Below are 17,529 nucleotides of genomic sequence, written 5' to 3'. Positions count from 1 at the left end.
TTGTGAGTTCCTTCAAGAGCGAGGACACAAAAACGAAGATTGCATCGCCCTCAGACAGGAGGTCGTAAACATGCTACGACGGGGACACCTTAAAGAGTTGTTGAGCGATCGAGGAAGGACCAACTTTGCCAGAGGGCGTGAACAACATCAAGGGCCGCCAAAACTGCCCTCACCGGCCCGCACCATCCACATGATCATCGGTGGTGGGGACGACGCTTCCATCAATAGCGTGAAGTTCACCACAAACCACAAGCTCAAATGGTCGATCACCCATGAATGGTATAATGAACTCGAAGAAAGTATCATCTTCGATCAATTAGATACCAACGATTTGGCCTTCCCTCACTATGATGCTCTTGTTATCACTTTACGAATTTTAGATACCGATGTGAAACGAATTATGGTAGATGATGGGAGCGGTGCATGCATTATCCATCCTCGAATACTTGCACAACTGAAACTCAAAGATAAGATAGTCACTGCATTATAATAACAGGCTTTACTAATGCAGTTGAGAGAATATCCGGTTAGATCACACTCCCCGTCCTAGCGGGTGGCATCACTCTGGAAATCACATTCCACATCATGGACCAGGAAACAGCATACAACGCCATAATAAAGCGGCCATGGATACACACCATGAGAGTTATCCCCTCCAGCTTGTACCAAGTCATCAAATTCCCAACTCCATGGGAAATATTCAGTATACGAGTGGAGCAATGCACTTCCCAGGAATGTTACCGCATCACCTTAGATTGCACGGCCACCCAACAAACAAAGGATAAAGAAAAAGAGGCATAGCAATCAACAGGGTCGAGGTCGATATGCGATGACAGCAAGGACGTCATCAGATACCCCGATATGGTCGAGGCCGCAGGATCGACCATAGAGGACCTCGACCCGTTTAGTTAGACAGCGACCATAGCAATAAAGCTTACATCGGTTGCAAGCTTCAGGAACCGGGCAAGTTTCGTGAATTTTGAACTGCTAACGCGGACTTGTTTGCTTTTAGCCATGCAGATATGCCAGGTATCCCAAAGGAGATCGCCACACAAAAATTGAACGTCGATTCACTCTACCCCCCCCCCCCTAGTGAGGCAGGTTAGGCGTAAGTTCAACTCCGTAATTAATGACGCAGTACACGAAGAAGTGGAAATTTTTTTGGAAAATGTCTCCGTCAGGGAATCGAAGTACCCCCAATGGGTCGCAAATGTAGTCATGGTGAAAAAGAAGAACGGCAAATGGCGGATGTGCGTAGATTTCACTAACCTGAACAAAGCTTGCCCTAAGGATTCATTTTCATTACCCCATATCGACCAACGCATCAACGCAACGGCCGGGCACGAGCTACTAAGCTTCTTGGATGCCTACTCAGGCTATAATCAGATCCTCATGGAGGAAGAGTACCAGGAAAAACCCACCTTCATCACCCACCAGGGGACATACTGCTACAAGGTCATGCCCTTCAGACGGAAAAATACGGGGGCAACTTACCAAAGGTTGGTGATGAAGATGTTCAAAGGCCAACTCGATAAAACGATGGAAGTCTACATAGACGACATGCTGGTCAAATCCAAAAGGAAAGAAGATCACATCGACCACTTGAGAGAAGCCTTCGCCATACTCAGGCAATATAACATGAAACTGAACCCCGAAAATGTGTATTCGGCGTCGCCTTATGAAAATTCTTAGGTTTCCTAGTGTCTCAGCGAGGTATTGGGATCAATCCTGATCAAAGAAAGGCCATCGAAGGGATACCAGAGCACTTGACCACCAAAAATAAGGTCTAGAGGTTGACTGGCCTTATCGCCACCGTTTCGAGGTTCATTTCACGATCCTCCGATAGGTTCCATAAGCTCTTCGGCGTACTCAAAAAGGAGAACGACCTCCAACGGGCCCCTGAATGCGTCCAAGCCCTAAAGGAGTTAAAGGTGTACTTGTCATCGCCATCGTTGCTTTCAAAACCGGGACAGCCCATCCTCGTCTATCTCGTTGTGTCTGAAGTAGTCGTGAGCGCGTTCCTGGTCCAAGAAAATAAAGGTACACAATCCCACATCTATTACATTAGAAAAACACCAGTCGAGGTCGAGACAAGATACCCTTATCTCAAAAAACTGGCCCTGGCCTTAGTCGTAGCTTCACGAAAGCTAGACCATATTTCCAATGCCACCCATCTCGGTCATCACAACTTTCCCCTTAAAAAGCATTTTTCATAAACCCTAGCTATCGGGAAGATTGGCCAATGGGCAATCGAACTGAGCGAGCACGATATTACATATCGGCCATGAACGGTAATAAAGTCACAGGTCCTCGCAGACTTCGTCACCGACTTCAGTGCAAAAAATAATGCCCGAAGTCGAAAAAGAAGTCGCCCACGCTTCTCCCCAAACACAAGACCTCTGGGTCCTGTACACTGATGGCGTGTCTAACACATTAAGGTCTGGGCTGGGACTCGTACTCTAAGTTCCAACAGGCGAAGTGATTCTCCAGTCCATAAGATGACCAGGCATGAATAACAACGAGGCTGAGTATAAGACCGTAATTGCAGGACTAAGACTAACACTCAAATATGGGGCGAAGCGGTTAAAACTGCGCTGTGATTCCTAACTCGTGGTCAACCAAGTCATAGGGACTTTCCAAATCAAGGAGAAAAGGTTACAAAAGTATTAGACCGAAATCTGCAAGATGTTACCCGAGTACGACGAATATCAACTTTACCAGATCCCCCGAGCACAGAATACCGAGGTGGGCGACCTAGCCAAATTATCCGTAGCCACAAAAAACATTACAACCGGAGAAAACAATGTAGTACACCTCCTCAACTCATCTATAGATCAAATCGAGGTAATAACCATAAACCTAACTTGGGAATGGCGCAACCGTATTGTTACATATTTGCAGGATGGCGTACTCCCCGATGATAAAGAAGAGGCCCAGAAACTTCAAATGTAAGCAGCCAGATACAACATCATTCATAACGACCTGTACAAGAGGACGTATGGTGGCCCTCTGGCGAAATGCTTAGGACCAAATCAGACGCAACGCGTCCTTGAAGAAGTACACGAAGGCCATTATGGATCTCACTCTGGAAATCGAGTTTTGGTCAGATGCCTCACACGGGCAGGGTATTACTGGCCCACCATGAAAAAAGAGGCAGCGGATTTCGTGAAACAATGCGAGCAATGCCAGAAATATGCCCCAATGATCCACCAAGCAGGCAAACACCTACACTCAGTGACTTCCCCATGGCCGTTCATCAAATGGGGAATGGACATCGTGGGCTCCCTCCCGACAGGACTAGGTAATGTACGATTTCTTTGTTTTTAACTAACTATTTCTCTAAATGGGTAGAAGCATGAGAATTCTCCCAAATACGCGAATAGGAAGTGATCGCCTTCATATGGAAAAACATCATATGTCATTTCGGTCTCCCCAAAGAGATCAGCTGCCATAACGGACTCCAGTTTGTGGGGAAAATGTCACTGAGTTTTTTGAAAAATGGCACATCAAAAGAATACTCTCAATGTCATACCACCCCGCGGGCAACGGGCAAGAGGAACCCTACAATAAGTCGATACTGAACATCGTGAAGAAGAAACTCGAGGACGCCAAAGAACTGTGGACGAAAATATTACCAGAACTACTCTGACCTACCGAACAACACCAAAGACGAGCACAGGAGAAATGGCATACTCGTTAGTCTCTGAGATTGATACGGTAATATCGGTCGAGGTCGGAGAGCCCAGCCTAAGATACTCCCACAAAAGCGGACCCCAGAACGACGATAGCAGAATGCAACAAAGAGATATGGCCTACGTGAGAATGGTCGCCCAAAAGCAACAAGCAGAATGCTATTATAAAAAAAAGGCAAAGATCAGACCACTCAAAGTCGGGGACTATGTGCTCAAAGCCAAAACACAAGCAAGAAAAGACCCGCGGGAAGGCAAACTAGGAACAAATTGGGACAGGCCCTACAAAATCATGGCAACAGCAAACAAAGGGTCATTCCAACTAGAAACAATGGAAGAAAAGCGACTACCAAACAACTGGAATATTACACACCTCAAGTACTTAAACTTTTAAAAGATGGTGTCCCTAAATTTGAACTCTTTTTCCCTCACTTGAGTATTGTCCCAATTGGGTTTTCTCGAGGAGGTTTTTAACGAGGCGATGAAGGGGACACTTCAGGATTGAAGTACGCATAGACGATGGTATTGGACGGCTAGTTCATTACTCAGCCTCTCAATATTTTTCCAGGTCAACCAATGAAGGGACTAGATAGACTGGGACTGGACTGACATGCCAGCCAGCACCCGAAAAATATGTAAATTTATCCAAGTGTATGAACAAAGCACAAATACATGAAGCTTATTTCTATTCTCCCTAATCATAGGTTGCATTCGACCTCGTTCGAATTAACGCCTAATCGGCCATAACTATGCATAGGTTACATTCGACCTCATTCGAATTAATGCCTAATCGGCCCTCGGCCATTACTAAGCATGAGTTACATTTGACCTCATTCGAATTAACACCTAATCGGCCCTCGGTCATAACTAAGCATAGGTTACATTTGACCTCGTTCGAATTAACACCTAATAGGCCCTCGATGATAACTAAGTATAGGTTACATTCGACCTCGTTTGAATCAACACCTAATCGGCCCTCGGCCATAAATAAACATACGATATGTTCGACCTCATTCGAACTAACGTCCACTGGCCCCCGGCCATGGTCAAACCTAAGTTTGTTTTGACCTCGTTCGACCCCACTCGAGCTAAATTATTATGACCAAGAAAACCAAGGCAACCGAGCAACAAAATCAAAAAACATACAAACCCAAACAGAAGAAAAAAGGATCAGGTACAAATAACGAAACTGGTATTTCATACTTAGAATATATTTTACAAAGGCTGGAGAAGATGCCCACCGAAAAGCGCATAAATCTGTGGCAACACAAAAGAAGGAAAAGAAAAGTTACTAATCGCCGCCTGGACCAGCCGCACCATCTGCCTGGTCGCCTAGACCATTGTCATCCGTCCCTTCACCATCACCATCGCCATCAGGATACTGATCTTCATACCAGGCGTCCTCTTCAATCCGGTCCACGCATGTATCCTCCTCATCGTCACATGCCTCCGGTGTAGCAGTATCGTAGCCACATGTGACACGATCTCCACAAGCCTTAACACGAGCATCCTCGGGGACAGCTTCCGAAATGGTTGCCGCCTTTATCAAATCTCTGAATATATCCAGTTGATCCTGGGTATGAATCCACTCCTCGTATAAATCTCTAGGAACATCAGGGAAGTTAGAAACATGGGAAAAGGATGGTCGAGCCAATAATTGTTCCTTCTCGGCCTCCAAAGCGGCGACCCGATCACAAAGACCAAACGATTCTTTCTCCAATTCTCCAATTTGTTCATCAAGCCGCTCCTATTTAAGTCTGGCCGTCTCCAAGGCACTCTCTCACTCGGCTAGTAAAACACGGATGACGATCTCCAAAGCCTTCATCTTCCTCCAAGCCCCCGAACTAGCTAACTCTGCCTTCTCGAGATCCGATGCCTTCTCAGCGACCTTGCCCCTTAAAGTACCAGCTTTGAATTCACACTCCTCTATCTCGGCGTGCAACGAGGGCACCTGGGCTTGGAGATCGCCACACTGGGTTTCGACCCCTCTACTAACCTCCAGCTCCTTCTCTTTGTCCCTTAGAGCCCCCTCAAGAACACTGCATTTCTCGATGACATTCACCAGCTCGTCATCTTTTCCCTTCAGCTCGTCTCTGAGAGCTCGGAAGTAACCGCCTTCGCCAAACCGCCTACAAATCTCGCGATACTTACCGCGATACTCACGGTATTCTCTCTCCATTTTCAGAAAAATAGCCTTATGCTTCTCCTCTCTTCGGGCGCTCTCAATTTCCAAAATCACAGTATGAAAGAAAGATAAAAAGAAAACGAAGAGTAAGAACGAAACGAACTTTGAACTCGACAAACGAAAATGAGAGGGATCGAAAAGCTTACCCTAAGAGCGAGGCCGGCTATGCTCCTAGATAAGGTAGCATCCTTCAGCTTTTCGAGGATTTTACCCTCTACATCAGAACAGAGGGGACCAAGAGAAGGGACTACGTCCTCTGTGTTGACCAACAAATCTCGATCCATGGGATCGCAATAGTTCATGTGGACCCCTCCAACCTTACTTTGAGTCGGGTAAATTCCTCCCCCAAAATCCTCACCTCATCGGCATCCACATCAGAGCCAGTCTCGTAACCATCCTTGGCTACGCACTTTTCTTTTATGTCGGCCATTGAATAAGTACCCACAGCCGGTCGCGAGGCTGATAGCTCATCCCGCCGCAAGTTATCAGGGACTCACGTCGATACCCCTTCATCTTCCATCGTGGTTTCAGGAATAGACATACCCTATGCGGCTTCAGTCGATGGAGGAACCACGGGCGATAACTTGGTGTCATCTTCAAGTTCTATGGTCGTCGTTTCTCGGATGACAAAATAATCGCCCATCACTCAATTCACTGCCCGGACAACCCCTTCGTCGACGTCCACCGGTCTACTCTTGCAGGGAACCAAATTACCACCACTCGGCGACGATTCTGTTTCCTCGTCCTCATCTACTAGATGAAGCAAAGGAGAAGCCGGAAACTCCGCTGTCGATATATCTGCTGGCGTAGAAGAAGATGGTATGGAAGCACCAGTAGGTAAGGTCAACTAACGAGTAGGCCTGGCCGCAGTAGAAGAACAAACAGAGGCAGATGGCCGAGCAGGCCTATTCGGAGTTACAGCAGGAACAAACTCCAAAGAAGAAGCGACCTTCCTCTTGCGAAACGTAGGAGGAGGAGCCCTCGATCTCCTCGAAGACCCTCAAACTGAAAAAGAATTAAGTTTCATCACCACCAATAATGAACTATAGCGTGCAAGCAACCATGTGGTCATAAAAGAACTAAAAATAATAGACGAACTCACCGGCCAAGGAAGAAGCAGGCCCGAACCTTTTGAAAAATCCCGGCCACTCGCGAATCCCCACCGTGTGAGGCAGAATCCGGCCAACTAGTCGAAAATATCCCCGATCAAAGTAGGAGGCGCGGCTTTGGTTGTACAAGGAAGAGAATATGTTAGAATCTACGACTTGAAACAGACAAATCAAATACCTTTCACAAAAGAAGGGTACTTACTAGCACGATTCCAGGATTCAGGAAAGATGTCCACATTGGCTACCACGTCCTCAGTTCTAACGAAGAAGTAGTTGAGCTAGAACTGACGATTCACTTTATCATCCATCTTGACCACCAAGCATTTACTTCCTCGGTGGCGAAGATGCAACATCGTCGCCCTATAAAAGCTAGGGGCGAAGAGATGCATCAGATGGTGGAGTATGACCTCAACTCCGGCCAACTCGGTAAATTTTGAGAGCTTCCTAATAAGCTTGTAAATATCCGGAGAGATTTGGGCCGGGCAGACACCGTAATAGAGGAAAAAATTCCTCCGACAATGGGAGAAGGGGGAGAGTATAGCCGACCTGGAAAGGATACACGTTAAACGTGTAATATCCGGGCGGTGGATTTGCACCATGTCGCGCCCTGCTGGGATCAGATCGACGTGCGCAGGGATATTGAATTTTGCCCTAAGTTCGGCCAGATCGGCCTCTCCCATCGCTGACTCCGAGATTTCGGGCTCAGCATCGGGCGCCTTCGAGAAATGAGACCTAACTTTCTCACTACGAGGGATTATTTCCTCCACCGTAGGAAAATTCTCTTTCTCAATGGCGACATAGACCCTATCAGCGTGAGGGGGTATATGCACCGCCAAAGGGACATGATCAGTTGCCATACCAGAAACAGAGGACACATTAGTCATGTTGATTAAGGAAAGATGTTCAAGCAAGGAAATGTTAGAAGCTGCGAGAATCACTAAAACCAGTAAGAAATTTCAAACAATGGAGGAAGAAGAAGATACAAAGTTTTTTGGATGCAAGAGGTTTCGTAAAGGTTGGAACATTACCCACACACCCCTATTTATAAAGATTCAGGCATCGAAACCAAAGATTTAGTCCATCATTACCTGGCATTGTAACTGAAGCGGCAGATTCAATCAGAAGGCACACGCGAAACGAAGCAACGTATCAGGAAATTGCGTCATAATGACGCCTGTTTCCATGACGTCATCCTGATTCGTAGGACATATGACCAGAAATTGTGGCTCACAAACGGACACGCTGCCAACTCGCCCCAATCATCATGACTCGTTCATACCGTCTAAATGCTTTGATCACGTTACACAATATCCGCTCATCGGGCTCGCCTGAGGCCGACCTCAATATTTAGGGTAATGCACTATTAAGGAAAGAATCAGTCGAAGCCGGCCAGGGAACAACGAGGTTCGTGGTAAAGATGGCAACAATGGCTGAGGTCGAGCATCGTTGACACAACAGCAACGGCTAGCTTTTGAAATAGGATATTAAAGAGAATATTCTAGTGAATATTCTCTGCGCTTGTACTATTATGGTTTGTTAGATACATGTCTCAAATAAATAGGAAAGGGGGGGAGGAAAAAAGGGCATGTAATATTCACTTGATAAGAACACTTTTCAGAAGAAGATTTTCTCTCTTGTAAAGATACAAAGACTTCTTTTTTATTAAGATTTTTACCCATATTATTCCACACTTTTACACCAGATCCGAGAATAGTCCGAACAAACCTTGGATTTATCCGTCATTTATCATTGTCAGGAGGAACATTCGTCCAATCCATCCTTTATTTGGTGAATCATTCCTCTTATAAGAAGATTCACTTGATAAGAACACTTTTTAGAAGAAGATTTTCTCTCTTGTAAATATACAAAGACTTCTTTTTTATCAAGATTCTTACCCATATTATTACGCACTTTTACACTAGATCCGAGAATAGTCCGAACAAACCTTGAATTTATCTGTCATTCATTATTGTCAGGAGGAACATTCGTCCAATCCATCATTTATTTGGTGAATCATTCCTTTTATTTACTTAAATGTCATTTATTGTTATTTATTGCTAGTTACATCTTCATTATTGCTCATTCTTTATGAACGTTTTGTGTTTATCATTGTCAACACTTCATTGGATCTGTCTCATCTCACGCATGTTTTCAAGATTTGCATCTAGAGTTATATCATTAATTAGATTTAACCCGTTATTACATAAATGTAATAGTTTAGCCGAAAGTTATACTTTTTGGTCAAACAGCTAGGTCTAAGGATTTCGATTAAAATTTTATTCCTAATTGCCTAAGCATTTGTTTAATACCCATTTCACCGATCAACAAACTCAAGAGGCTTTGGGACAGTACTTTAATTTCTGATTAAGTTACAAAGATTGTGATTAAGTACTTCAATTTCTGTTTTGTCCTTTTTTTTCTTAATTTATAGACAGCCTAGTTTTTGTTTTACACTGTACCATATATTAAGATATTACATTGTAGCAGGGAACCAAATATATTTGAGGTACTAATTCCATATATTTTTAGATAAATGTTTTTTAAACCCCTCCCAAATTAGGAAGATTTATAGTGTTTTCATACTTCCCCTCTAGCGTGACTCGAACCCAGGATCTAACGGTCGTGGATGGAAGTATTTTACCAACCTCACTTGTCAGATAACTTAATAATGCAAAAACTCTTTTAACTGTCTGCATATATATAGAAATTAAGATATTTTTTTCATTTTACATCTTCCTCTTGAGAAGACAAGTTCTAGCACCATCATATTTTTCTTTGCAAATGCAGTTTTTCTTTTATCAGTTGATCTCAAATTACTTTCACATTATTATAATCTTGACTGTTTAAATTGCAATCGGCACATATGGAAGAAAAACAATTATACTTTACAATTTCCTCACCCGCGCTCCCAAAGCCAATGAAGACAAGTTCTAGCAACCATCATATTTTTTCTTAGGCAAGACTTCCACTGAGATTCATATGCAGAAAATCTGGGCTGTCGTACACACAAATTCGCGAGATGCAAAATTCAACCTCCATAACCATAAGAATTGCAACAATCTTCGCTCATGGAATCTTTATCACCATATATATTATCCTGATTCTAGCAAATTGACCTACCAAAACACCCAAGTTATTATGCAAACCAAAAGAAGAAAAAAAGACAAGGAATGATCGTGTGAATTAAACAAAAAGTAAGGAGAATAAAACTTACCTTAATGATGTCTCGTCTTGAACTGGGGCGCACATACGATGCTAAGACAGCCATGTGAAAATGCTGGTTTTATGCAAAAAAAATATAAAAATAGAAAATTGCTTAGTTTCATAAATGAAGAATACATATATAATCATCATATTTCCATAGGTTTTTTCTTTTTCTTTTTTGCGGGGGTGGAAGTCCGTTTTTTGTTTCTCTTTCTTTTCTCCTTGTGTTAATAAAGAATGCACCTATGACAGAGATTTTCATACAAATGCAAGGAGCAGCACTTGGGATTTGCATAATAAAATCTAGATTCAGTGCATAGATAATGTGACGGAATAAATAGAGGCTAAGGCAGCAAATGAAGATCAGCTAATTTACTGCCATGAATTGGAGCTTACTCTGAAAGGATCACTTCTCAAGGACTGCACCAATATTGGACTCTCCAATGCCCTGTCCTGGAAACAAAGAAACAAAGCAAAAGCCTTAATACGGCAGCAACGCCCTCAGGTCCATATTATCTGTCCTTTAAGGATTTTGCACTCCCTTAAATGTCTAGATCAATTAACATTCCACTAATTGAAGCAAGTTTTTTCAATTAGTAAAACTACGGTAGACTTGGAAATAAAGGTAATAAAACTTCTTGCTTTTTCTAAATCGTCAATATTTTGAAGCAAGTTTTAGTAAGCCAAAGAGACAAATATTTGGGATCGAAGCATTAAAAAGAGGGAAACGAGAAAAATGATAAAATTGTTCTTGAGCTTTTACCTCCAAATAATAGTCCCTCAATCGCCTCCCTGTTTGAGCACAACAAATGCGAACAATTGATTCATCACTGCTTCCACTAATAACATAGTCCCTCCCATTCATGTAATATGATCGTGTATAATTATGAGCGCTCCCTGTGGAAGCTATACGGAAATCTGTCTGCAGCCTCCCATCTACAGACAAAAGTTGTTTCACCTGTACATAAAGACAGTATAAACCTCAATTATGAGTCCAACTACAAATACTAGTAGTTATAGCCACAGTTAAAGATGCTAAGTTCATCAAGTTAGGATTTTGTACCAAAATCATTGCTTTTGATTATGTCTAAACTAATCAGATGCCATAAATCAGAACTTAACTTATTATACCAATAGCAAGGACATTTGGTATCATCAAATGAGATGTTTAATATTTTGCATTGATCAAGGTACCTCGTTGTCTACAGCCGATACCAGCAGATAAAGGTCGTCTGGGGAGAAGCAAACCATCACGTTTCCCCTTGAGCTCGAGGCTGTATAACAGGGGCGACTTGGCGTCTGCCTCAAATCCCACAATTTGACATCACGATCAAATGATGAAGTAACAAGCAGGTTTGGAGAGTGATGTGCAAATTTAGCCACATTAATGGGTTGTTGATGCATATCACCGAACAGATGTAAGTGCTTGCCACTACAAATATCGTATATGGCAACTTTCTTTGAATAGCCACTTGTAAGAAACTGATCATCTGTTGAATTAACATGAAGTGAAGTCAACTGTTCAAATTTCTCAAAAACAACAGGGCTGGAACTGCTATAGCTTGTCTCTCCTTTTGGCAATGTGTCATTGATGTCATACAATCTCAAAGAGCCACTGTCAGAACCGGCAAGGAGCTGATATGTGAAACAAAGAATTAATCAGCAGTTTCCAAGAAAAGGGGTGATGGAGAAAAAAATGGCAAATATAGTACTTGTATTTGTTGTTAAAAGAAATATAAAAGCAGGGATATTGTGACTTCTAGCAAAAAATCCATAGGTGCATACACAGCAGACTAGCAGGAAAATGCCATTCGATCATATTAGTTTGAAAGTACGAGGGTTTCTATAACTAGATATCATGTAATTTATCAATTCATCAGCTAGGAGTCTCAGCATACTTTCAAATCAATTTTTTACTAACATACATTTTATAAAAAATTTAGCTAAGTAGGAAGGGGGTTAATCATGTTAAGGTCATCATGTACATGTCAAGAAATAAACAGTGTCGGTTTTTACATGGTCCTTCAAAAACAAAAAACGGTACTTAAAAAAGACTTCAGAACGTGAGTAAGGTAAAATTTAGGTATCAAAAAATCAATTGATAGAACATGATCACACCTACATATAATAGAATATAAGTGGATAGATATATAGGTTGTCTACACATGTTACCTTACATCAATAATATATAGGTAGGACAATTTATTTCATATATTTAATCCATCGTTTCCCAATTTTTTGTCTAAAATAGGATCCATCCACTAACAATTACTGAACTTAGGTTGTACAAATTTGACCTTATATCCCAAAGCAGTCGCATCGCACCACATGCTGATGACACAAGGAGGATACATATGACTAAGCCATAGAACAGCAAAGATTCAGGGACAGTCTAATATGTGTTGTACATGTTTAAGACCCCAAATTTACAAATTGGAAGATGATCATCTACAAAACACAGGCTGATCATCTTCCAATTTGCAGCATGTATTCAACATTCAGTGCTCTATCTGCCGTGTAAAAAATTTCCTCATAAAGACTAGATTTAAGAACTCAAAAAGGTACACGTGACTGTGATCCACGAGCAACTATAATGCTAGTGAACGTAGTTGAGAAAGGAGCACACCTTAAATGGATTCTTGTTAAGCCAGCAGAGGCCCAAGATGCTATTAGTCACCCCAAAGAGTGGAATATAGCTGAAAATATTTCCAGCATCATGGTTAACGACAACCACTTCCCCATCCAAAGTTCCAAAAGCCATTAGACTAGGATTAGTGGGGTGATACTCAAATTGTCTCGGTCGAAGGCTCTCGCTTCCTTCTTTAATATGATTGCTGATATTAGACACTGTATGCAGGGATGGAGAAGCGGATGAACCAAGTTTGGCTGCGCAGAGGGACCTAGAATAGAAATGTGGGCTTTTCCTACAAGAAACTGCCTCCTTTATCCGAGAAAATTGGTTGTGGTACACATTACCTCTTCCTGTTTCACGCATATGCAAAACACTTGCAACATTTTCTTTCTGCCGGCGTTTGTACGGCAAAAACTCATAGTACTGTGAGAAGACAGTATTTGCCATTTCTCTGTCTAGCTTTCTTATAGGACAGTTATCTAGCACTCTTAGATGAGGCAATAATGCAATCATGTATTCCTTGTAGTGTTTCTCATAGCAGATTGGAGAAGGATGAGAAGAAAGATACATCTTGGAAACAACTGATCTATCTCTCAGTTTCAAGTTTATATCCTCGGGACAATCATCTCCCTCTTGAACATGCAAATCACCAAAAAAAACCTGATACATGGATTGAAGCCTATAAATGTTTTGAGATAGAAAAAACAAGTAAAACTTTAGCCAAAAATTGCAAGCGTAAAGAAAAGGTATAGACCTCATGTTGCAAATCTGCCCTTCCACTTTTGGCAACAAAAGAGGGATCTGATGAAAGAATTCCTTCAAAATGATTTGATACTTTATATGGCGAATCATTAAGTGAGTCCTGGTTTATCCTTTTAAACTCATAAGTTGAAAATAATTTGCCAACAGAAGCTGGACTGGCAGCACCATCTGCATACAATATTTATAGTCAAATTTCTAAGTATATAATTTATGGTTGCTGTCGAAGTCCTTGCGTGAATGACCTGATTAAATTATTTCAGAAACAGGAAGATTTGTCATCTTACTGGATGATGCAAGACATGGTCCAGTATCTTTGCAACATATGCAATTTTGAAACCTTAATTCTGTCAAAGAAGGAAGCCGAGACAAAGCAGCACGGGTAGTCCACATATCAGCTATTCTAGTTCCACATATGGAGAGGCGCATCAATTTTGGCATGCAAGCAAAACAACCCCTCTCTAAACTAGTGAGGGAAGAACAAAAATCCAGATTAAGGGTGTGTAACTGCATGAAGCTTCCAACCATATTCAGCTTTTGAATCTCAGTGGACCTCAGCTTTAGTGACTGGCAATTCAAACCGCCCTGAAAAAGGTCCCTGCCGAGGCCAGAATTCAACACAGAAGTCATGATCGCGAACTTACAGACCTCTCTTTTCCCACAATATGACATTTCTTGGTATTGTCAAACACATGCAATCTATCATCTTATGCACATTAAAGTCACAGCTAGGGGAAACATAAGAGCAAACTGGTATCCTCGCCTTTTCCTAATTATCATATATATAGGAAAATTTAGGTTCTTTGTCTAATTCTTTTCCCTCTGTTTCTGTGCCTAGCATGCCATAAGTGCGGATATATCGAGAAATTTCAGTTGCAAGAGAAAAATAGATGAGAAAAACAAGATGGTATTCAATGATCACTTAAAAATAATAGCATTCAGGCATACCACAAGATTTCCTTTTTAAATAGCATATCCTGAAGATCAACAGTTCGGAGTGATGAATTGACTGCACGCACTAGGGAGACCACAGATTCTTGCTTCACAGCCAAGGGTGAGGTGCAAAGTACGTCCACTGCATCAACATCAAATAGTTGGATCTTAAGCAATACATCGACAAGGGGGGACATGTCAACATCTTCAAGCTCATCCAGTGAAACTAATAGAGTCCTCCTTTGTTGAACTTTTTTCTGCATGCTGGACTAAAGAAGATGAGAATTTTAAAGATCAATGTCAAGAAAGATTCCTCAAAGCAAAATCTTTTTACACTATTAACACGACAGGAAATGTTTTTCACAGTATTACGACATAGTGATGTTGCATGTTGCAAGGATTACAATAAATTTTCAATACATAGACATAAGTTCGGCATTATATTGCAAATAATCAGTTCACTAATATTTGACATTTCGTTACTAGAAAATTAATCACCTTACGATATTGATCTACAGCAGCCAGAAGGTGCTAAACACGGATTAAGAAAGAAAAAGGACTAGAATAAAGCAAATTTGATTGGTTAAAATACAGTTTTTTGTTTTCCTTCGTTAGAGAAGAGTAACTAAAAATTAAAGAAATGACTACCTCATAAAGCTCTGATAGAAGAGCTGCATTGGGTAGCACCTCATGCAGCTTGCAAGAATTCAGGTACCTAGTAACAGAAAAGAAGAGGCACGTGACATCAGTAAAGTATCATGGTTCAAGTATCACCATTTCCTCAATTTCTTTTTGTTTCACACATGAGGAAAGAATGCCACAGAAGTATCAAGCCAATATCATATTTGGCAAGGATTTGGATAATGTTAAAGGAAAGCTTCATTATTATGACACCACAAGCATATTTCCTTTTACAACTATCTTCTGCACTTACAACTATTAACTTTAACTTAGTCAATAGAAGAACTACATTTTCAAGTTTGTATCAGCTAGAGAGAAACTGCACTCTGTTCCCATCTACACGCCACATATGAATCATAATCTATGATCCTCGGAAAAAGGAATCCATGTTCTTAGGCATTGGCGGATCCAAATGCAGGTATGCATTGGTATAAACCAGACACCAGAATTTTGGAATCAAACCATATAGATGTGCGAAAAATAAGTACAGATTGTGACGCCCATGACAAAGGGTGGGCCGACTAGGGCGGGTAAAGAGAAGGACTAATACGCTTCTAGACCGGCAAGCTTCCGAAGAAGGGGTACTATTAAACCTTAAGCGAATCTCACATCGGAATGGGAGAGGAAAATGAAGAGCTTAATTAGGCATAGCACTAGTTCACATGGTACGCAGGCTTTTGGGCTCGATGATGGCATAGTCCAAGGGAAATCCATCCAGTTTCTTGGGCCAAAGGGGGCAATATGTGTCATGGGCTTGCCAATCACATAAATAGAACTAGATATACATTTCACAACCCATGCTTCAGAACCCACAACGTCTAAATTGTTCTAATAACAAGTAAGGTGAACCAGGGTCAGGAACCGCGAATCTCTTTATGATAAGCAGATCCATTTCACAAGTTCGTTATTACGGGCAGTTCCTATAAAGGATCGGACCCCCTTTAAGGTAATTATATGGTGTCGCCCCCATGTTAGAACACTCTTTAATCGGTATCTTTTTGGCTAAACCTTTTTTTTTAACCGATTAAATCGTAAGTTGCATACTCAACTGCTGGGCGGGTTCGAGAGTTTGGTTTGACTGATACTGATGTCTCTTTCTCTTTCTCTTTCTCTTTCTCTTTCTGAATCCGCCGCTGTTCTTTAGTGAAGTACAGAATAATGTGCTAACGAGCAGCTAGATTGCAAAGTCATAACACTTGGTACTCTTTAAGGACTAATGGTCTTCAAATCCCTACTTTTAATTTATAGCATAACGGTCAACATTGATCATTTTGTCCCTTCACAATTTATTTGGTGATGGAGATTCAGGTCAAGGCTCTAGTATCTATCTCCATAACCTGGCACTCTATTGAAAACTTTCATGAAATAGAAGTAAAACTGGAGTTGGGAGGAGAAACAGTGCACTATTAATTAGCATAATTTTGGTCCAATTTCTATGACAACAAAGCTTATTGAGCAAAGCTGTTGTCTTCAAAGAGCTTTCCTAGCTAGCTAAACCACTTAAGGATAGACAAATAACAAAGGAGAAAAGCAGAATATGAATCACCCCTCACTCTAATTTGAGCTAAGTTTCATGCCAACAATGAATAAACCTTCTGCCGAAGAAGAAAAGAAAAATCTTGGACCAAAATATACCTGGCTACCATGGAAGAGATGTCAAAAGACATGGTCGGCAATTCTTCACATGTGCAAACTCTGAGCTGAAAGGTTCAGATTGATGCAAATAAAGCTCAGGACTTGAGATAAACCAGGTTGTTTCAAGTGTGATTGTGTGAACAGTGAGTCAAATGATTGGAGAGCGGAGAGAACAGACAAAGAATGGGAAAGAAAAAGGCTATAAGCAAAGTCACTATTCCATCCCTTTAAATCAAATAATGTACCAAATGGATAAGCACTGCTAAACACATTGCTCGTATCATTTAACATCTGCTTCCTTTTCTTTTTCATTTTTCTATTTTCTATTTTTCCTGTAATTCGTATAATTATGTAATGGTATTTCATTGTACATGAAATTTTAATAACTTTTAACATATATAGTCAAAATTATACCCCCTTTGTTTCAATTTAGATGTCATGTTTCGCTTATCGAGAGTCAATTTAATTAAACTTTGAAGCTTGATTGAATTTGTTTAACTTAGTATTTTAAAATTAAAATTTAGATATTTAAAAACTACACGAAAGTTGTAATTTTTCTCATATCAATATTATAAATAAAATTATAATATTGGTTAAACTTCGTATAGTTTGACTCTCGATAAGCGAAATATGTCATCTAAATTAAAACAGATTGAGTAATTAGTATATAGTGATCTTCAATAATATGTTAAGATTAATGAG

At 41.1% G+C, this 17,529-nt stretch overlaps 1 protein-coding gene across 2 annotated transcripts; it reads right to left on the bottom strand.

Moving 5' to 3' along the window:
- Window positions 1-9,751: 9,751 nt before the first annotated feature.
- Window positions 9,752-17,053, bottom strand: LOC107793237 (protein DWD HYPERSENSITIVE TO UV-B 1). Of its 2 annotated transcripts, none has more exons than XM_016615549.2 (11): window positions 16,828-17,053; window positions 15,160-15,226; window positions 14,527-14,775; window positions 13,866-14,176; window positions 13,574-13,749; window positions 12,814-13,479; window positions 11,382-11,822; window positions 10,951-11,145; window positions 10,584-10,640; window positions 10,198-10,260; window positions 9,752-10,099 (listed from the first exon to the last, which is right to left on the bottom strand). In XM_016615549.2, the coding sequence occupies exons 2-11, from the start codon at window positions 15,201-15,203 to the stop codon at window positions 10,076-10,078; spliced, it is 2,226 nt and encodes a 741-aa protein (XP_016471035.2). In that variant the 5' UTR covers window positions 15,204-15,226; window positions 16,828-17,053; the 3' UTR covers window positions 9,752-10,075. The 2 variants fall into 2 exon arrangements, with proteins under 2 accessions (XP_016471035.2, XP_016471033.2); XM_016615547.2 differs by having other exon boundaries at window positions 14,527-14,780; window positions 16,828-17,040.
- Between the last annotated feature and the right edge of the window lie 476 nt (window positions 17,054-17,529).

This window comes from Nicotiana tabacum, chromosome 17, assembly GCF_000715075.1.
Source record: "Nicotiana tabacum cultivar K326 chromosome 17, ASM71507v2, whole genome shotgun sequence".
Taxonomy (NCBI): domain Eukaryota; kingdom Viridiplantae; phylum Streptophyta; class Magnoliopsida; order Solanales; family Solanaceae; genus Nicotiana; species Nicotiana tabacum.
This window is presented reverse-complemented; position numbering and strand designations above follow the sequence as displayed.

What these genes read in the sequence shown, in the direction of transcription:
- LOC107793237 (XM_016615547.2), bottom strand. Translation starts at nt 16,859, where the DNA reads ATGTCTTTTGACATCTCTTCCATGGTAGCCAG. An exon ending in GGGCAGATTTGCAACATGAG is followed by an intron (nt 13,480 to 13,573) that starts GTCTATACCTTT and finishes TCCATGTATCAG; the next exon opens with GTTTTTTTTGGTGATTTGCA. An exon ending in CAAGACGAGACATCATTAAG is followed by an intron (nt 10,100 to 10,197) that starts GTAAGTTTTATT and finishes GTGTTTTGGTAG; the next exon opens with GTCAATTTGCTAGAATCAGG.